The sequence below is a fragment of the Pinus tabuliformis genome, chromosome Q, assembly GCF_031772625.1.
Source record: "Pinus tabuliformis cultivar Carrire ecotype Pingquan chromosome Q, CPIR1, whole genome shotgun sequence".
Lineage (NCBI taxonomy): Eukaryota > Viridiplantae > Streptophyta > Pinopsida > Pinales > Pinaceae > Pinus > Pinus tabuliformis.
The window spans coordinates 293,929,447-293,952,112 of NC_142296.1; the positions used below are offsets into that span (position 1 = coordinate 293,929,447).

At 38.9% G+C, this 22,666-nt stretch overlaps 1 protein-coding gene across 1 annotated transcript in view; it reads left to right on the forward strand.

Annotated features, from left to right (window-relative positions):
* Positions 1-9,698: 9,698 nt before the first annotated feature.
* Positions 9,699-22,666, forward strand: part of LOC149219379 (uncharacterized) — a 246,032-nt gene continuing 233,064 nt past the window's right edge. The window contains 1 exon segment of the mRNA XM_089384355.1: positions 9,699-10,370. Coding sequence (XP_089240481.1) covers positions 10,237-10,370 — 134 coding nt within the window. The 5' untranslated portion in view covers positions 9,699-10,236.

Here is a 22,666-nt window from a genome sequence, read left to right on the forward strand (position 1 = left end):
CCATTAGCACTGAAAAAGATCAAGTGACATTTAGGAACACTAAATACATTTTTTATGAAATTGTAGCATATGATTGAAAGCAACATGAGCAATTATTCTTTGCAACCCGCTCAAGTGACATGTTATGTTCTGCAAAGTGTTAGCTACAAATGCTATGAATCATCGATTCTAAATTACCATAATTATCATTATGTTTAGTTCTTGACTCTCTTTTTTTATGTCAATGTCCTTGAAATATAATTGGCACTAGTGTCTATTAAACCTCATACAAGAGTTCCTTGCAATGCTAACTAATGGCCCGTCTAACATACCTCTTCAATCCAGATAGCCAGTTATGTTTTATGCACACTACATTATAAGTTGGACACAGAACAATTATGTACTAGAAAAAATGAATAGAATGCATTTTTGGTCTCAAGAAAATCCAATTACATAGTCCAGACTAAAGCATGCAGTAGGATCTATGGTAAGTTTGTGATATTTTCATTGCTTTTGGTTGAAATTTATAGGTTCTTTGAACAATATTGAAACATATGTTCTCTTTGCATAAGATTATCAGATCCCATGTTTTGTTTGTGAACATTACCTTCATGGTTAATTGATTTTGAACTCTTTCTATGCTGCAACGAGAATGCACAACTCTTGCCACCAGTGGCCTGTGAGTCCCTGTCCAAGAACAATTGAATTATGATGATTATTCATTGTCTGCACAGTTGATCAGATTTCTCATTAAATGAGAACTCAACTTGTGTAATTGTTAGTGAATGCCTCTTAACTTTTTGCATCGAATAAGTCGAAGTACTGTCATAATCTATGGATATCGAAGTCTTGGATAATTGCTTCCCTGGATTAATGTTGGGCTCCAGATCAGCCCCCACTGTATCTTTTCTGCGGCTACAGGGCTACAAACTCTAGTGCGAATGAGAGAGACTGAAAAATATCTAGAATAAATTTGAAGAATTGTAGTGCAAGTCTTTTATGATAACTTTACAGTGTTCTTACGCTGCCAATGTAGATCATGGATATTTCTCTTTATAACAAATACCTTTTCTTCCATTTTGTGCACATATTGCCCTTGAATCACATTTACATTATTCAAAGCCTTCCTTAATAGAGGAGTCTGCGCTGGTGAGCACAAAGAAGTAAAAGTAGGTGAAAGAAGAACATGCAAAGGAGAGTGTTGATTCCAATACTACACTCAAAGCCACTTAGAATAACCAACAAATTATTTAAGGCCATACCCATAAACACCAAAACACACCCACAAGATAGCAATACCATGATACTGAAATGTATCCACAAATATTTGTGGGAACCCAAGAAAACCCTGAGACAGAAACAATCACTAGGTTCCAAAATACAATAACATGAACCTCCCTTGCATACGAAGAGCGGTTGCACATAATAAAACAATACCCAAAGCCCAATTAAAACTCGATTAATGCATGTATGCCACAACTTATAACTGCCTTAAACCCACTTGTCTTTCCTCCCTGCAATAACACCTCATGACGTCGAACCTCGACATTTGCAACCATGGTGGTAGCGGTGCACCGACTTCAGCATGTCCGGAACTGCAATGCCCAAGGTTTGAATATAGAAAAATGGAAAATATTTCCTGAACTTCCTGTATGATGGACTATTAATGTAATTTGGAATAACAAATTTCAATTCTTGAATATATATAAATTAATGTCCTTGTTATCTTCTATTAGTCTTGAAGTTTTTATGTATTCACTAATACATTTTTGATAATCCCTTTTGAAAGATTATAACTTATATTTCATTGTGTTCCTTGATCATAAAAAAACCATAGAAAAATAACTCGATGTCAGTGCTTGTTGAATGTGCAAAACTTGGATTCCTATTTCTCATAGCACATCTTTATGGATCAGCTCAACTATTTTAATTTCAAATATCACACAGCTAGCCATGAATGGTACTATTTCTTGTTCATAATGCTCAAATGATTGATGGATGTGTTGTATCAAAATTTGAATTTTGTTATTTCATCATTTAGCAACTTTATACAAAAATGTTATTGGATAATGGCACAACTGTCAACAAATTATGTTATACAACCAGATTTATATTTGTGCGTCCAAATAGATAGTTGTATGCTACAATATTTGATAAGATTCAACAACAAAACAAATCATAGGTTCTAATAAAGTGTATATTACCTTTCTGCTAAAATGTGCTACAGTCTTCAGTAAAACAAGAAATTCCCGCACATGGTTTTTTCTGTCCCTTTCTAAGTAACAAACATGGACTTTCAGCACATGTGCATGCATGTCTGTAGTTCTTGTCCCTGGAATATTCTGGACATGCCTTTTATCCAGGTGTCAAGGTTCATGGATTTTTTTGTTCAAAGGTAAAATTCTATGAATAAAAAAGACTCAAATTATGTTTTTCCCTTAGCGTTGCTTAAGTCATCTCTTGAAAGATATTTCTAGATTCAAGCATTGTCTCCTTATGTTTAATAATCATAATTAAATAGATTACAAGAGTTGCACAAGCATTGCAGGTAAGTGAATAATTCAAGTATTCATTAAAATATATTTTTTCTCGTTGAATTCTTCGCTCAAATGATATGTTTTGGACTCCTTATGGAACTACACCAGGCATCGCATGGCATTGTTCAGTTTTTTTATTAGGATCTTTGTAGCAAATGTTGTATTGCGATTGCACATTTGTTCTCAGATAGGTCACATAATGTACTTTCACTAACAAAATGCACCATCCACTTGAAGCAGATATGGTATGTTGTCCATCTTGCACACTTTAACTCAAACAAAAATTGGTATGAATCTGTACTCAATCATCTATTATTGTTCAAGTTGGTTGAAGCATGTCTTCGCTACTTTTGCAGTTGATTTTTGCTACCAAATGGCCATCATGTCTTCAAGGTCCCCAATTGACTGTTGTCTCAACATTTTCATCGCTTATAGATTGGCCTATTGTACTTTGGAGAACAATACTACCAAATGCTTGTGGAACTTGGTTGATGAGCATTTTCGATCAAGATATAATTGGTCTGCCATGTATCATAGTTACTGTTGTAGCTCATTTTTGCCAGCTGGAAAGAACAACGCTCCTGGGGCATAAACCAAGGAACGAGTGGAAAGAGAGTGTTCCTCTTTGGAAAAGCTCACCAATATAGCATTCCTGTCAATAACTATCAACAAAAGCAACAACCAACACTAAGTGAGAGAATGTTAACAACTACAATATAAATGGTGGGATAATTACCAATGGCAGAAGTTATGGCGTGGTGGTCATAAAGAAAACTAAAACACATATGTTAAAAGCAATTAAGGTGTGAATGGGAGACTTCTAAAGTTATGCAAGCTTCTCAAACAAATTTTGAGCCAAAAATAGTAAATAATGTTACAACAAACATGGTTCCATTTTCTTAAGACTCAATTACTAAGGCTGCAATTACTCTAAGAACTTGAAGACTAACATCGACAATGTCAATGTTATTGTTACTACTTACTCCAACAGGCTTGATGATTATACTAGAAACAAAGCAGGTAGAAAGGCAGATGAAGAGGATTTGGAAGAAATCATTAAGGATTGTGATACCACGAGCAGCAATCACATACACAGAAAACAGAGTAATCTCCATACTAAGATGAATTTCTAAATTCTGCGATATGGGTTTTGTGCAGAATACCCCCAATTGGCTTCTCTACAGGCAATCTCCACAAATTTAAAGTGGTTTTGGACATTTTGCTAGTTCTTTAAAGGTTAGTTTTGCTAAAAAAACATTCTGCAATTTCTAGAGGGCTCCTTGGAGAAGTTTTGAATAAGATTGATTCAAGCTCAACAAAAGGAAAATGATTGTAAATTTACTTTTAATGCATTATGTGATTCAAAAAAGAGAAGTCAGATAACTTCAGCATAGGTGTAAGGAGAATTACAAGAAAGTTTATATGTGTTGTCCTGAACTAGAGGTTGAACCTCTTGGTGTTTGTGATGATGATACACCAAAAAAACTTAGTATGCAACTAAATAGGCTCACACAGATAATACAAGTGGAAAATGAAAGGAACCTTGGATCAATTGACGATCTGAGTAAGGAAATGGTCCTGAGCAACAACATAGAGTTTCGAATGAGATTGTGAATAGAGATATGAAAAGTCTTGCCTTATTTGCTACTGAAAAGAAAGTTATAAGAAATTCTCCTGTAGCGTATTATTTTCTGCTATGCATCCTCTCACAGATTCATGCGAGAGTTGGAGCTTGCGCCATTACCAATAGGGAGTCCATAATCAAGACAAATCAATGGTCCACAACTCTCTTGCCCGAATCGAGTCCATAATCAAGACAAATCAATGGTCCACAACTCTCTTGCCCGAATCCAATGGTTTCCGGGGGCACAAAATCCCTGAAGGTTAAGTCAAAGCATGGCCCCGTAAGAAGTTTCCTCAACCTGCTTATCGAATAGATCAATGTTTGTAATTCATTACGGTAGCACTCCTCTCCTTTTCAAAAACTGCCAGGGGTGGTCCCGAGGAGCGGAAAGTGGGTTTCCAAAACCATTATCTAGTACTGCACGCTTCCACCACCTTAGTACAAACGTACTATGTGACTGTAGTTTGATGGGACTTACACATATTTTATTACACTCCAAATAACATTCTAAATGGTTTAAAACTCATATATATTTTCGAATTGTAATGTACGGAATCATGTTAAATGGAGGGATTTCTTATATTGATGACATATGAGAGATATAAAATTAATATTATATATAATATTAAATTTATAAAAGCATTCCAAAACAAGCTCTCGTGTATTTCACAACAAGAGCTATTGCCAATGAAAATATATAGTTATGTAACTTTCTATGAGTTAGTTTTATAACTAATTACGAGACAATTAGAATAGGGGAAGAATAAAAGTGTGAGAGTTATTTTTGATAGGGGTTTCAGAATTTTGGACTTCAGAGACAAACACAATATTGTGCTTTCACTTTTCACTTTTCATGTGTTGATGAATAAAATTTTCACATTGATTCCAGCATTTGTTGGGTACGATAAGTCTTTCATGTTTCATCTTATGTTAATTTTTCTTCTTAGAAAAGAGTAATGAAGTTGTTGGGCCTTGATTTTGCATTGCTGTGAGTTTGAGTTTCTGTGAATTAAAGTTAAAAACCCTTAATTATGCGCTCCTCTTTTCCAAATTTCATTACATACTAATCATATTTCTTCTAAAGTTGAAGATAAAATATTATGTGCAAGACAATCTGTTATCTAAAACTTTCCACCATCACTTCTTTTTGCTCTTTCTTCATTTGTATTCAACATCGGAAGGCCACTTTGGAAACATTGTTCACATATGGAAAGTTAAAGGGTTTTAATCAAATTTCTAGGGTTTTATGAAATGATGGGACAATCAATTAATCCTTTTACAGTTCAAAATAAATGTCTTGGGCACTGTTAGGCCCCTATACTACTAGTGTAACCCCTTATTGTTATTAGTACAACCCACTTATTATATTGATGTACCCATGTAGTGTCCATATTGTTACTATTGTGCCCCATAGAAGCCCACTATTGTTATTATTATGCCCTTACATTATTATTGTTATGTCGGCTCTAATTATGTTATGACCCCTTAGACTCCTATATATAGAAATGAGGTCTTTTCATTTGTATCATCCAAGAATTGTTCATTTATGTAATGTCAAGGAGGTTGCCCCCTCGAAGAGGCTAAATTCTAAGGCGTTGATCTATCTTTTCTTGAGCTGGTTTCATAACATTTGGTATTAGAGCTTTGGATTCTAGGGTTTCGCTGCTCCAAATAGGTCATCGTGGCATTTTCACTATAAATTTTTTTCTGAGACATTTCAAAAGTTGCAAAAAAAACCCGTTTGAGAAGAAATCGCGATGAACCTCGAGTCTGAATTTCAGAGCACTTTGCGCTATATTTGTGGAGATATGATCTAAGGAAGTTGGTATTTTTGCAGACTCCTGAATGACATTCCAAATAGGTGACCTGGGGAAAATCGTCATAACTTTCTCTCTGGGGATTAGATTGAAATTTTATAAGAAGCTCTAGAAAGAGGACGGACAGTAGTTTTTTATATGCATTTTTCAGATCCAAAGGTCGAAACAGTGACTCGTGGCATGTCGTACAAGTTCGCTCTACTGAACTAGTCTATAATCAAGTCATTGTGGGAGATTTCGCATAATACTTCCTTGGAAAATCCAATTTGGGTCAGACTTGTGGCATTGGAAAGAGGACATAGAGGGCTACTACAAATCGCAATTTCAGAACTTAAAGATCTGAAAGTACAGAGTTACATTCGTTTCAATATTGAGCTCCTAAAATCAAGAAAAGGCAAGATGAGGAAGTTTGATGGCAAGGATCCGATAAAATGGATACTTCAGATGGAGCAATATTTTGATCTACATGGTGTACCACTGTTACAAAAGGTATGTATTGCATCTTCATATTTAGAACCGGATCAATTTTTATGGTATGAAGGGCTTTGTTCTCATAAACAACTTGTTACGTGGTCAAGCTTCACGGAGGAAATGATAGCACATTATGAGGATACAAAGAGCAACACCTTCTTTAGAGCAACACCACAACAATTGGAAAGAGTAAAACGACTTTGTGACATAGTGGAAAGAAAAATTATGGAAACCAAGAAGCATACCCCTCACAACTATAAAGATGGAAGTGTTGTTTCTCCTAGCCTTCTCACAACTATAAAGATGGAAGTGTTGTTTCTCCTAGCCTTCCACAACCTACAAGGGTTACACCACAACAATTGGAAGAAAAAAGAGAAAAAGGGCTTTGTTACAATTGTGATAGCAAATGCACTAAAGGTCATAAGTGTGCTGAGAAGAAATTATTTTACATATAATATGAAGAGGAGGAAGAAGAGGATCAAGGAACATCAAAAGAAGAAGATATACGCCAAGACCCCACCCCAGAGAAAGAAGAAATGAATCATACCATATCTTGTAAAGGATTGGAAATAATTACCACTCCTCAAACTCTTAGGATAGAAGGACATATCAAGAAGAAAAAGGTTCAAGAAGTGAAAGATCACATCAAGAAAGAAGAAATGAATCCAACCATATCTTTTAATTCATTGGGCGAAATTACCACTCCTCAAACTATCAAGATAGAAGGACATATCAAGAAGAAAAAAGTTCAAGAAGTGAAAGATCACATCGAGCATCAAGAAATGAATCCGACCATATCTTGTAAAGGATTGGAAGAAATTACCACTCCTCAAACTCTAAAGATAGAAGGACATATCAAGAAGAAAAAGGTTCAAGCAGTGGAACATCACATCGAACATCAACAACAAGTCCTCCAACTCTTAAATGATAACCTCGTGTTGGCACAGAATAGAATGAAACAATAGGCAGATCAACATCGCAGCGAAAGAAGTTTTGATGTAGGTGATTGGGTATTCCTACGACTACAACCATATAAGCAAATGTCCCTCAAGCAAGCTAAGAAGGATAATAAATTATCACCAAAGTATTATGGTCTGTACAAGGTGTTGCAAAAGATTGGTACTATGGCATACAAATTGGAGCTTCCTGCAACTTCTCGATTACACCCAGTTTTCCATGTTTCATGTTTAAAGAAGGTTATAGGCAACAAGCTTTCAGTTCAAACAATATTGCCAGAAGTTGAAGAGGAAGGAAAAATCATATTGGAACCTGGAGCAGTCACAGAAACAAGAACCCGACAGCTGCAAAATCGATCGATTTCAGAGTATCTCATCAAGTGGAAGAACTTACCCACTGAAGATTCCACATGGGAGGACAAGAATTTTATACATAAGCATCAAGAACTACTCAAGCGTTGAGGACAACGCTTTTTGAAGGAGAGGGGCATGTTAGGCCCCTATACTACTAGTGTAACCCCTTATTGTTATTAGTACAACCCACTTATTATATTGATGTACCCATGTAGTGCCCATATTGTTACTATTGTGCCCCATAGAAGCCCACTATTGTTATTATTGTGCGCTTACATTATTATTGTTATGTCGGCTCTAATTATGTTATGACCCCTTAGACTCCTATATATAGAAAGGAGGTCTTTTCATTTGTATCATCCAAGAATTGTTCATTTATGTAATGTCAAGGAGGTTGCCCCCTCGAAGAGGCTGAATTCTAAGGCGTTGATCTATCTTTTCTTGAGCTGGTTTCATAATAGTCACTGATCTCCTTTCAGTTAGAGATTGTCTCCCAAGGTACAACATTTTTTGGCGTCGTTGCCACGGAACGAAGACATGAAGTTATTTTTCCCTGGGTTTTATAAAAGTTTGAAGGTGATTCTTGGGGGTGACAAGTTTCAGTAGTTGGATGTAAAATTTTCACCTTTGTATTTTTACCTTTGAGCATTTATTTTATGGGATTTAATGGCTATCCTTGCATTCTTAGCCAATAAGTTTGCCCCACTAGATTTTACTGGGATCACTGACTATCCTCATCATATGCCTACATTTCATGAGTGGAATAAGTATCTTCCAAGATTCAGTGGAGATGCAGATGAAAGTCTGGTTCAACATCTTAGAAGATTTCATGAATGCATGGAGCAACAAAGTATCATTTATGAAGATGTGAAGATGAAGTTGTTCATTTTTTCTTTGGACCAGGAAGTAAGGGTTTGGTATAGATCTTTATCTCATTCAAGTATTTCTTCTTTGACCTCCTTCCATGCAGGATTTAATTAATTTTGCAACACTTTATATGCACACAAGTTTCATTTCGAAGGTTGTTTTGAATATTATGGTTCTAAAGAAAATTTTAAAGCTCATGACGATCCAGCTGAAGAAATGGATGATAATTTTGATAATGTATCAAACATTCAAAGAGGCTATAACCAAATTATTTATGAAGATATCTCAGAATGCAAAGAGCTATCCTTTTTGAAAATAATGTTGAAATTTTTAAAGAAGACTCTTCATTAATCCCACAAGCAAAAAGTTTGTTGACCCTATTCCAAGAAAATCAAGAGAGCATTAAAATGGAGAAAAGTTCAAACATGCATCAAGAATTTATGCCCAACAGTCGAGAAGAAAGAGAAATAATTAAGTTGCAAACAAATCCTCAGAGATCCTATTTTGTTAAATTTGATGGTCCTCCTATCTATGATTCATATGATACAAAAGATGAGCCATGGGAAGTTGTACAAGAAGAGGAATGTGATTATAAAGTTGGAGAAGATACTTCAGTTTATGATTTGTATGATTCTGAGGAGGAATTTGGTACAATTCATGAGGAAGACAATAAAGATAACTTTTGCTGGAGACAAGAGGGTAGGATATTTGAAATGAAAGAGGGTGGTTTTCAAAAAGTTTCTCATACACATAATTGTTTAGAAAGAAATCAACATTTTTCCCAAAAGCCCAAAGTTGAAGAGTTGATTAATTATGGTGATTGCTTTGCAAAAGAAAACATCTTCAGCAGTTCCAAAAAAAATGATGGATATTTTTTATGAAATACATCAACCATCTGTTACAAAGTTGAGTGAAAATAAAATTGTTAATCAAAGTGACCTCTTATTTCATACATTCATCTTGAAATCATATTTTTTCACCATTGCTATCTTCGAATAACTTTTTCACCATAAAAATCTCATTCCATTGTGCGAACCGGGCTGATCATACATGCAACCGAATGGTGAAGTTGCCTCTAAATATCACGGTGAAAAGTTCACACATTATTTTTGCTTTTCCTAAAGGCGGCGGGCGCATACTTTGTCCCTAACGTTTTTCAGTTTGGCCGACCTATCAAATCTAAATACGTTGCAGCCCTTCGGAGTTTCGTGTTCATGTAGCCCTGTCGGTCGATAACCCTGGCTGATGATAATAACATTCAGATGACTATAAAAGTTACATTATTTTTGCTTTTCGTAAAGGTGAGCGCTCATATTTTGTCCCTAACGATTTTCGCTTTGGCCGACTGTCAAATCTAAATACGCTGCAGCCCTTCGGAGTTTCTTGTTCATGTAGTCTTCTCGGTCGATAACTCTGGTTGATGATAACATTCAGATGACTACAAGCAACTGTAGCTTTTAAAAACCAGGGAAAATTCCCATTTTATCTCGAATAATTGAATATCATTCACTTATCTCATCCAGCCTCTCCGCAGTGGAATTCTCTTCAACAATTGTTTCAGGTGAGTCACGCTGCATAAACAGAAGAGATTGGAGGAAGCCGTATAATTTTGTCCACACCGGCCATTGGAAATGTCAAAGACAATAGTACAGCCCGTTGGGCAAAAAAGATTAACGAACGTGGCCGTAGTTCGCTTGAAGAAACATGGAATGCGTTTTGAAATTGCTTGTTACAAGAATAAAGTGCTCTCATGGCGGTCAGGAGTGTAAGTTTCAAAAGCCCTATAATCCTTATTTTCCTTTTTCAATAATTTTTCATTTTTTTCGAGAGATTCTGATGTTATTGTCTTCCAGGAGTTCACTGAACCATTAAAATTTCTGCCGTAAATCCCCCTAATTTTTGTATTAATATATCCTCATTTGAAATACAGACCTCTGTTCCTTCCATTTTTGGGTGATATATTATATAACCAATTTTCAGTCCACAGAACATCATCTGAGCTGGTGCTCCAGCTGGAATTTGAAGAACCTCCTATGAATTTAAATCTTGAATTTCTGGAAGATGAAACTGTTGGACTCGCTCTGTACTGGTTATGAAATTTACCCCTAATTCGCTGTTGTAAGAGAAACGATTTCAGGCCATCTTGAGGAAACCTCTTCCCCTAATTTGCTGTTGTAAGATAAACGATATCAAGCCATCTTGAGGAAATCTCTTCTCTTTTTGGAAGAAGAAGAAATTATTTTAATGTCCACAAGTCTAAAGATAGCCTATGGCACAGACTGCTTCACCATCTAATTCCTGTATTCAGTCTCTTTCCTATGAAGCCTCACAATAAACACTCCCAGCTTCTCGACAAACCCATCGCTGAATAAATTATCCCAAGAGCTAGCTGTCAGAATATCTGCATAACTTTTCCTGCTGTCTTTGAAGGCCCCACATTCTAAAATGAAATGCTTTTCTGTTTCCACTTTTCCGACAAACCCATTGTGGAATAAATTATCCCAAGAGCTAGTTGCTAGAATATCTGCATAACTTTTCCTGCTGTCTTTGAAGGCCTCACATTCTAAAATGAAATACTTTTCTGTTTCCACTTTTCTGGAAGAGCAAAAAATAGATACTCTTTCTTCCCACACTTCTTTTGGCCTTTTCTAGCGCTCTATTTCACAACTGAGTTGATGAGAATTAGTCCTTAATTGAGCAATAAGAATTTTCGCTCTCCAAGAAATATTGGCCCCTATGTATGCTTTTTGTTGATGATTATGAGTGGGACTAAACTCTTCAAAATACAGGTCTAATAAAGGGGCCACATGTGCAATGTGTGGATAGGTATATATAGAGATTATGTATTATTATTGGAAGGAAGATGTGATTTGGATGCATGAATGTATTGGTGTATTAGAGAAGGTTCTCCTATTCTTTAGGGAGTTATTGTATAACTCATCTCTTTTATATCGCATGGAGTTGTGGTCCACAATCACATTTGGTGTAAATTTTTGTATTTTGCATTATTAAGATATCTTAAGAACCTAGATTACATACCATCTAAACCAAATATAAATAGGAGAACCTCCTCAAAATACCCTAATAATTTTGTACATCAAAATCACTTCTTTCCTTCAGTAATGACTACACAGTCTCTATATATACCTATTCAGACATTACATGTGTGCTACGAAACCGGATTCGTCCAAACCCCTGGACGAATCCCGAATCGGACGAATCGGACACGATTCTGTCCGGACACGTGTCATATTTCAATGACACGTCGTGTCATATCAGGGTACGTCGTGTCATGAGCGAGTCAGCGAAAATGAAAAACGTGTCGCGATTTTGGAGTCGAATCCTGGTTTCGGATTCGTTTTTCGGGCTGCTGTAGGTTTAAGTTAGCTGTTCTCGTTCCCATTTCACCGCATTTGCAACGTTAACATCGATTTGGAGCGATTAACATCGATTTGGAGCGATTTGGAGCAGCGGCATTGCAATTTGCAGGTTTAAGGTTAGTTTTCTGAACGATTCACGCGGCACGCCTTATCAGTGATTCAATATATAAATCCAAGTCATTAATGTGACAATGCCCCATCTCAAGCCCTAAACCGCAGCCCAAAAACACTGAAGGTTCGTTTCGCGGTTTCGGTTTACGGTTTACCTTTGTTCTGGTTATTATAACAGTGGGCCGTGGCGTATACAGTGGGCCAAGACTTATTTCTGAGCATAAACTTATTTGGTTTATGCTCAGAAATAAGTCTTGGCCCACTGTATACGCCACGGCCCACTGTTATAATAACCAGAACAAAGGTATACGGGTTCTAACGACGTATCCAATGGTGTAGACAATGGCGTAACCAGAACAAAGGTAGACAATGGCGTATCCACGGGTTCTGTCAGAAGTTAGAACTTGTAATCTCTCACACAAAAATCCAGATGAACTAAGGCTGTGAATCAAGAAGCTGAGAGGCCATGAAATCCATGTTACAAGATTCGAGTTTCAAATATTATATTATATTTATCATTCTTCCTTGTTATTAAAAGTTATATTTCTTTGTAAATATTTTAGTAAGAACCTGCCATCATTATACAACCACAAGAAAATCTCTTAGTGCCAGGTCAGCAATAGTCAAAGCAGCTACAAAATAATATCCTAAAGGAGTTTGGTCCTGAATCAAATAATGCAGCCTCCTTTGCTGAATATAATGAGCCCAAAACAGTCCAAGAATGAGCAGTCAAACCAGGTCAATGAGATAAGGAACTTTGCAGTCAAATGTCTACAATTAGGACTTGTAGTTATAGAGCCTAGATTTGGTCTCAATAGCTGCGATCCTCCTTCCTAGGCAAGTTGCTTCAATCTGCTACTGCCTAGCCTCCTAGGCCTATAAACTGCCCCATGTCTTTCTCTGTTTAAGCTCCTCACACCTGTGGCTCCCTGCTGTAAGTTCTTGCCCATCAAACAAGAGGAGTAAGGCCTACGACCTAGCTAAAAGTACCCTACACAAGTGCAGCCTGCTGTAGGGAAGGTCTGCCACATAAAACATTCACAAATACACTTCTGAATTAGCCCAGAAATCCTCCTTCTTGAGCTCAAATGGATCTTCACATTCCATTGTCTTGAGCTCAAATGGCTGTAGTATTTGGGCTGTGCACTCACTCTCTTAGTGGCTGTGCATAGGCCTAGAGTACTCAGAAGTGCCACAAATTCAACATATTTAGGGCTGCTGAGCAGTGAGAACACTGTCTTGACTCTTTTATAATTATAAATTTATAACACTCAGTCTTCAGACCTTGGCCTGTCCTGGCAGTGTAGAAGTTTACAACACTGTCTTTAATTTTTTATACAGCAACATAGATGATAGAACTAAGAATAGTAAATATAAAATACATTATACAGCCAGTTGGCAGTGAGCCACTGCTAGCCTATAAAATGAACTTGATTCTTGTTCATTTCTTTTGCTGTTTGCATTTTAAAATTTTTACAGCAGTTTGACTGTTTGTTCAATTTTTTTACAGGTTGAGGTAACATGGCTCAATCAACGGCAGGGGCAGCAAGGAAGGGCAAGAATGTCATGGGTAGAGATGCTCTTCCTCCCCCAATATCATCAGAGTCTGCTGCAAGTAATATTGAGGGAAGAGGAGTTAAAGACAATGAAAAATATCCATTGTGGAAATATGTCGCAAGAGAGGATGGGTCAAACAGCAAGGGAAAGGGAGGAGGCAATGTGCAATGGAAATGCAGCTTTTGTAACATTTCTTTCACAAGCACATATCACCGTGTGAAAGCACATTTGTTGGCTATACCTGGTAAGGGGATTGGAGCTTGTAAAGATATTCCTAAACAAAAGAGAAAAGAATTGGAAAAGGAGGCCCATGTTGGTATGGAACATGTGGCACTGGCTTCAAAATCAAAAGCACCCAAGGGCAAGAATGAAGACCCCCTTCCATTTCTGAGGAAAGCCACCTCCAAATTTCCATTTGAGAGTTCTACTTCTACTGGGGGACAAGCATTAAAAAGAAGATCACTTGGTCCAATGGACAGGATTTTCCAAAAAGAGAGACGGGACGAGCTTGATCTCACCATTGCCTTCTTTTTCTATCAAAACTTCATATCAACTAATGTTGCACGTTCACCTTTATTTGTTGAGATGTGCCGAGCTCTAACTCAAGGGGCTCCAACAGGGTATGTGCCTCCTGGGTCAGAGAAGCTGAGAACCACATTGTTGACGAAGGCAAAAAAAGAGGTGCAAAAAATGCTCGAGCCTATTAAGGCATCATGGCCAACATCTGGGGTTAGCATTGTTTCTGATGGATGGACAGATCCAGCACGACACCCAATCATCAACTTCATGGTGTCTTCCTTGAATGGTCCAGTTTTCCTGAAAGCAGTGGATACACTTGGCGAATACAAGGATGCACAATTTATGGGTGAGTTATTTATTAGAGTTATTGAAGAGGTAGGTGTTGATTCTTGTGTGCAAATCATTACAGATAATGCACCTGTTTGCAAGGCGGCTGGCATGATTGTGGAAGCTAAATATCCACAGGTGTTTTGGACACCTTGCATTGTCCATTTATTGAACTTAGCACTGAAATCCATTGCTTCTGATGTGCTTTGGATTGGAAGCATTATTGAGGATGCAAGACATATCCGTAACTTTGTGCAAAATCATACAAATGCCCTCACTATCTACAAGGAGTACAACAATCTATCATTGTTGAAGATTGCTGATACACGGTTTGCATCTTCATTCATGATGTTGAAGAGGTTGAGGGAGGTCAAGATTGCTCTTGGGTCCATGGTTATTTCTGAGTTTTGGTCTTTTTGGAGAAAGACAGATCAGGCAGCCTCTAAAAGAGTGAAGGACACAGTCAATGTTTTACAAAACGGAAACGGATTCGGACTCGGCCGAGGATCGACTCGGAAACGGAAACGGAAACGGCAATGACTCGGCCGGCTCGATTTCAATGACTCGGTCGTTGTAAAAAATACATTAAATATTTATTTTTTTTATAAAAAAACATAATTTTAAATAGTTTAAACATAATTTTAAATATTTTCATTCAAGTTTCCAAACACACAACATTATAATATACATGGAAGACAACATATGATCAAAGTAGGCTCATGAACCAATCCATTATATCAAAATGGTACGGTGTACCCAATGGCAATAGTAAATACATAGTCAACTGTAGTCTGTCATACATGATCAAAGACTCAAGAGTCAAAACAAAATACAAATAACCAAGGAGGCTAGTAGCTACTGGCTACTGCCAGAGGAGCCAAGATCATCTCGACCAATCTCTGGATCATCATCATCAGAGGCAGAGCCAGACAAGGGGCCCCATGACTCCTCCTCATCATCATCGTCTCCAACTGCAACTGTAGAAGTGGTGCCAGTACCAGTACCACTAGGCTGTGAAGCAGATGCAAGCTGAGATAGAGTACAAATGCGGCTGCGCTTCTGTCGTGGCTGAGCAGAGGAAGGCGAAGCACCTACAACTGGAGTCCTAGTCCTACTAGCTGGCTGTGAGACTGAGGCTGGTGGATTGGGATCTGCATTCAACTGAACACGCTGCAGTGGATCTCCAACATCAAGTTCATCAAGATCCTCATCAGGATCAAACTCTGGTAGACGACTCTCCACTACCCAATCTGATGTTGGATCAATGTCTTCCAACACAATGGGATCTGAATCAGGTCTTTTGTTCAGCAATTGGTTCCGTCTGAGCCGAAGGTTGTATTGGACAAAAACTAGATCATTCAACCGTTTTTGCTCCAAACGGTTTCTCTTCTTTGTGTGAATCCTCTCAAAGACAGACCAATTGCGCTCACACGCAGATGCACTGCAAGTTTGACTCAAAATACGAATTGCAAACCTTTGCAATTCAGGGCAGTGGCCACCAAAGGCCTCCCACCATTGTGCTGCAAAAAACATAGGAGTGTAATGAATTATGAGTTAGATGAAGGCTGAAGCTCAAAAAAATTACAAATTATATCTAACTTGAAATTGAGAAATTGAAAATTGAAATTTTTGTTTACCTGGCTCATCTGCTTCTCTTGCAATCTTTGCTAGGTTCTTCCCAAAGGTACCTGTTGCATTGGTGAAGGATGTGACCTGCTGATGTATCAGTAGCTGATCAGACTCCGATAGGACCATGCGCTCAATGCAATCAACCAGTCCATCTCTGACCTCCCCCCTCAAAGCTCCTGACTCCTTAGCTTTATAGTGATACCGTGGGTTCAAAAAATACCCAGCTGCATGTATAGGGCGATGGAGTTGATTGTTCCATCTTTCATCAATGATTGCCCAAATGGGCCCATACTTTGCCACTCTATCCTTGTATGCTGCCTTTATTTGCTCCTTTGCTTGATCCATAGCCTCATAAATGAAGCCCATAGCCAACCTTTCCCCATCCACCAACCGCAACACCTTAACTAGTGGCTCAGCAACCTTCACAATCTCTGTTGCCTTTCTCCAAAAAGTTTCATCATGGACTTTCCTTCTCAATTCTCTGCCTTCTGGTTTGTTAGACCAACTGCTATTATTCCAATCATCACTGGAAAACATCTTTTGCAAGTTTCTATGTTGGGAAAGCATAGATTGCAATGTCAAAAAATGTGTAGCAAATCTAGTGATGGCAGGCCTAATAATATCCTTGCCTCCAGTGTGTTTCCTCATGAGACTCAAAACCAGTGTATGATTGTAGATAAATTTGGTTATGCTTTTGGCATTATCTACAGTGTTTCTGACCCAATCTAATTTCCCAATATCCTCAAGCATGAGGTCTATGCAATGTGCAGCGCATGGGGTCCAAAAGATGGTCTTGTGTTTTTCCTCTAACAGTCTACCAGCAAGAACATAGTTAGAGGCATTGTCTGTGATGATTTGAACAACATTAGCCACCCCCACTTCCTGAATAACCTCATCCAATAGCTGAAACAACAATTGGCCATCTTTTACCTTATCAGATGCATCAACTGATTTTAAAAACATGGTTCCCTGTGGGCAGAAGGCAAGAAAGTTTATGATGGTACGGTTTCTTTGATCAGTCCATCCATCTGACATGATGGTACACCCTGTTCTTGCCCATGATTCCTTGAAATCTTGCAAATACTCATTAATTGATGAAATTTCTTTCTGCAAACGAACCCCCCTTAGCTCTTGCATAGTAGGGCCTTTGAAGCCTTTTCCAGCAGCATGTATGGCCTCTAACATAGGCTCATAATATGGTGAACGAGCAGCATTAAAGGGGATATCAACATCATACCACCATCTAGCTATGTAGTCACAAGCAGTCTCCCTCAATTCTTTCTTCCAATGGTCATCTAAAGTGGGCTGAGAAAGACCTTTACTAACTTCAGGACCATGTGCATCTGATGGAGAGGAGGCTGAGTGAGTGAAAAAACTTTTGATAGTCCCATCACCCTTCATTCTACCCTTTCCCTTATCTTGACCAGAAGCATAAGAGGGAGGAACATAACGGAAAGGGTTTGATGCATCAGTTTGAGGGATAGAGGAAGAACCCTCAAACTCATAGTGGGGGTTGGCAGCCATCATTCTTTGTATCTCCCTCTTTCTCCCAATTTCATCCTGTATCTCTTTTTGCCTAGTCTTTTGTTCTTCAAATTTTTCAAAGCTTTCCAACAAAGTCTTTCTAATCTCCCCAATTTCCTTAGATTGACATGCAGTAATATTGCCTCTAATCCCTGCCAAGTGTTGTTTCAGCCTATGAATCCCCCCAGGACCTGACTTAATTTTCCTATGGCAAAACTTGCAACACATCTCATTATCAATCATTTCAACATATGCCCAAGCAGCATCTTTTGCTCTAGGTGCCATTTTTTGACTAGGAAAACAATCTGAAAATGAAAAAAAAAAATAAAAATTGATTCAATGTTCATTTATTTGACTAAAAACACTCTCTAAGCTATCTTTATATGCACCTAAAATTTAATAAGTAAAAACAGATTTATAGAGGTGGAAAAAAATACCTCCAGGCACAAACTGCCTCCTCAAACTTGCTCCAAAAATCAGCTCCTCAATGCTGCTCCAAATGGCTGCCCAAGAAGCTCCTCACTCCAGCTACAATGCTCCTCCAAGACTCCTCACTGCTGCTCCAAAACAAGCTCAAGAACTGCTCACTAACTCTCAAAGAAGACTCTCACTCAAATGCATAAGACTGCTGTGAGTGAAATGAGAGCATTTGGCTGTCTTAAATAGAGTTTGGGAGGGGGAAATGGACCCCAAATGCATTTAACTAATCACATAAACCTTTTCATGTCCACAAACCCTAACCAAATCAGCCAAAAATCAGCAAAAAGTTATTTTTTTTCTAAGTTAAACGCTGCCCACGGGTTCCCAAACGGTACGGCCGAGTTAAGTCGTGACCCGGCCGGGTTGACCGGGTCAGCTATGACCCGGCCGAGTCATTGGCTGACTCGGCCGGGTCATAGCTGACCCGGTCACCGAGCCGGGTCAATAGGCCGGGTTGAATTTTTTTGCATCAAAACGGTTTGAAACGGCCGTTTCCGGGTTGACCCGGCCGTTTTGTAAAACAGTGGACACAGTACTAGATGATGCTTGGTGGGAGAGGGTAGATCTAATTATTCAGATCATGGACCCTATCATCTCTTTGCTTCGAGTTGCAGATACAGACAAACCCATCCTAGGAGAGGTTTATGAGGGATGGGATTCCATGATTGAGTCTGTGAGGAGCATTATTCTACAGAGTGAGTGCCCCCCGTATGAGACATCACCAGAGGCCTTCTGTGATACCATACATGATATTCTTGTCCGCAGATGGGACAAGAATTGTACACCTTTACATTGTTTGGCTCACTCATTGAACCCCAAATACTACAGCCATGAGTGGCTGAATGGTGGACCTTCCCGCAGATTCCCTCCTCACATGGATGGTGAAATCTCACAGGGGAGGAAAGAGGCGCTTCAGCGGATTTATCAGGATAGTGCATTGCTTGCTGAGGTGGAGGATTCCTTTGCAGAGTTTTCCACTGGCACTGGTCGGTTTGCAGGTTATGATGTGATTAGAGACAGGGGGCTTAAGAAGCCATACTCTTGGTGGGCATATCATGGGGCAACAAGCCGTCCTCTTCAGCAGTTAGCCATGAGGCTTCTCTCTCAGGTGACTTCATCCTCTTGTTGCGAGAGGAATTGGAGCACATATGGGAATTTGCATACTGTGAAGAAGAACAGGCTTGAGCAGTCCAGGGCAGAGACAATGGTGTGCGCACACCAACCTTCGTCTTATTTACAGGCAGAGGGAAGAGTGGTTGAGGGGAAAGACAAAGATGTGGGATGTCTTTCCTGAAGATATGGGTCTGGACACCACTGTTGAGTTGGCATTGGCCAACATGGATCTCGGTGATCCAGTGCTAGACCCTATTAGTTTTGATGACTCAACCTCCATACCAGCAGATGCAGAGGCGACTATGGATACAGGGGAGGAGGAGGATGCAGAGGAGAGCAGTGGGGACCATGATGATGGGGACAGTGATGCTGATTCTGATGCTGATTGATGCCTTGAGGGCCTGAGGCTTGTATACCTATAGTTGTTTTATATTTTCTATTTCTATTTGCCATTGGCATTGCACCAACACTACCTATGTAACAGATTTTGATTTGATGACTTAATGAGAAAACTACAGTTGTCAGTGTGTTTATCTTACTATCTTGTAGTACAGTAGTTGTAAGTTGTCTTTCAGTTATGAATTATGAATCATGATTTAAATTTTTAATAGATTTATCATTTATCATTTATGTGACCAGTACCACTGACATTTATTTGAATTTTGTATGTACTATGCATGCTAATAGCTATAGATGAAGATCTATGTTTGAAACAATGAAATCAATAAATTTGTATCATTAATTAAAATTTGTGTAAGAAATATGCTAATAACTAATTTTTAAGATATATATATATATATATTTTAAATATATATATATATATATATATTTTTAATAAAATAATATATAACGTGTCCTAACGTGTCTTGTTCCGGGGGTCAGCGTGTCCCGAATCCGACACCACGAATCCCGAATCCTACGTGTCCCGAATCCCCGTGTCAGGTGACTTAGCATGTGTGGCTTCTTTATTAGGCTGACTATTATTACACGTACATTCACCCCATTACATATACATCGTTGTTTCATCTTGGCGTATTCTTGATGATTAATTACCCTCAGTTGAAATGGGATCCAAGTATGGCCACAGTGTCTTTGCTCAGCTATAAGTGTAAAAACCTAGAAACACAAATAATTGATATTTTGGAAACATAAATCACAAATACACTGAGTGTTTTAACTTAACATGCACAATGAAAAATAAATCAAAAGACAAACACATCAACACATATAACAAAAGATATACCCACGACACCCCAACTCTGAAGAAAACCCGCAACACTGTGTGTTTTTGTTATTTTCTTCAGCAAATTACAATAAAGGAGAAACTTCCCTTTTATCACAAGAAATACTCAATTACCCTCTAACCAAATCGATTGCGCAGATCAGCTAATCGACCCACAAGTGCGAGTGCAATACTCATCTCTTGCGTGCACATTCAAATAGAAAACTGTGTTGGGCTATGTTACCCATCACTTGTGGGTAGTCCTTAGACGACAACCAACAACCCCTTACAGCCACCAGATAGCTCAATGTGCCATTATCTTTGCCACTTGAGCCAGCCATGTGGTCCCTCGCCCACTTGTTATGATTGTATGTTTGAAGGTGGGCCTCCCGACCCCGAAGGTATGGCTTTTCATTGGTATAGTTGAGTAATTTTCCTTACTTGTCATGGGCACTTTTAGGCATGGATTGGTGGGGGGATTTGGTAGAAAGAGTGGGCTAGGTTTGTACTCTTGTCTCCATTGCCTGATTTTGTGGTTAGCCTTGTATCCTAGTCCCGTGGGATCTCCTTTACTGGCCATTAGCTTTAGGGTTGGCACTACATGGGAAATCTCGATTTTGGTTGCGTGGTCCCGCTTCTTGACACCATGTACATCACTCCCTTCCACTCATTTTAACTCCATTCATCTCTTTTTCCATATGGGTCCACATATGTCCACTGGGTCCACAAAGGGTTAGGCTCACCTCCCCTTGTCCACACCTTGGGTCGGGCCTGGAACGATGCCCGGAGGTTGATGCAGCTAAAAAGAAAAGAAAAAACATTATTTGGCCACTTTCAACAGGAAATGCACTAAAAAATGCAAAAGATAGTTGGGACATACAAATTTAGCACGTGGGCAAAAACCAAACATGAGCTCTACCCCTTATCCATGGCCATCACACTAGTTCCTATGGGTCTTAGATGAGCCCCTTCCATCATTAAAGAACCCATGATTGTCCCAACCCTTGGTGGGCAATGAAATGCCCTACCTCAAAAGGACCTATTGCTTCTGTTGAAATTTCTAAGTATTACCCGTTAGAAATATTATCTGTATTCTCTGGTTTATTTCGCCTACTTGATTAATTACTAACAAATTATTTAACCATATAAACACTAAAATAAACACAATACAGTCTCAACCATCTATAGATCAACAACTGAAAGAAATAGACAAACACACAAGTGACACGTTATTTTTGGAGAGTCGTCCCCGGAAAAACCCAATGTGGGAAAACCCGTGCAATAGTTTTGAGGGTTTTATTATTAAGCAGCTTTTCTGAGTACAGTGGGTGCCAAACTGGCTCAACCGACAGAGATAAACAAATATGGCAGTAATACCTCTCTTTGGAAGCAGATATTTGGAAGGTTCGCCCCACGAGACCCTCTCCAGCACAATCTGAAGCGCTGCGTCAACCCTCCTGGCCTCTGCGTTAGCTTGGAACTCTCTGCGTCAACCCTATGAGGCTTTGCGCAACCTCTTTGTCCGTTTGCATCACTTCTGCAGCCTCTGTGTGGATGATGCAGGCCCTTTTGGCCTTTGCGCAGTCACTGCTGGCCTCTGCGTCTGCCTCTCTGCCTCTGTGCTAGTCTTCTTGCACTATCTCTGCCTCTTTATCTCGTACTCACTGCCCCTCGCTTCAACTCTTTTCACGGATTCAATTTCTCTTAGCAAACCTTGCTCTAGAAAATCGAATGACTGATATGTTAAAATTGGCAACTAGGGCCAAACTCCATGTGGGTCATTTTATTATTGGAAGCCGATATTTTTCTTGGATCCCTCTCATTGAGAGGTGTAGGATTAATCTAAAGATCATCCGATTCCGATAAGTATTCATGGAGATATGAATTTGTTTGTGTTATGGGACAATTCGTCAAGGTCGGCCAATAACCAAATAAACCCCACTTGTACTCAACGTTTATAGTATAAATAGAGGTGGCCTTCAAGTCATTTCAACACACTTGGGATCTCTTCCTCTCTACTTGTCTTTGGGTTTTAGTAGGAGGAGAGATCCTAAGGGATAACGCTGCCTTAATCTAGAGGGTAGAAGCCGGAACTGCCGGGAAAGCTGATGCAGAGGGCAGAAGCTAGAATTGTCGGGAACAATTGGAATTGTCGGGAACTGTTGGAACTGCCAGGAACAACCGGAATTGTCGGGAACT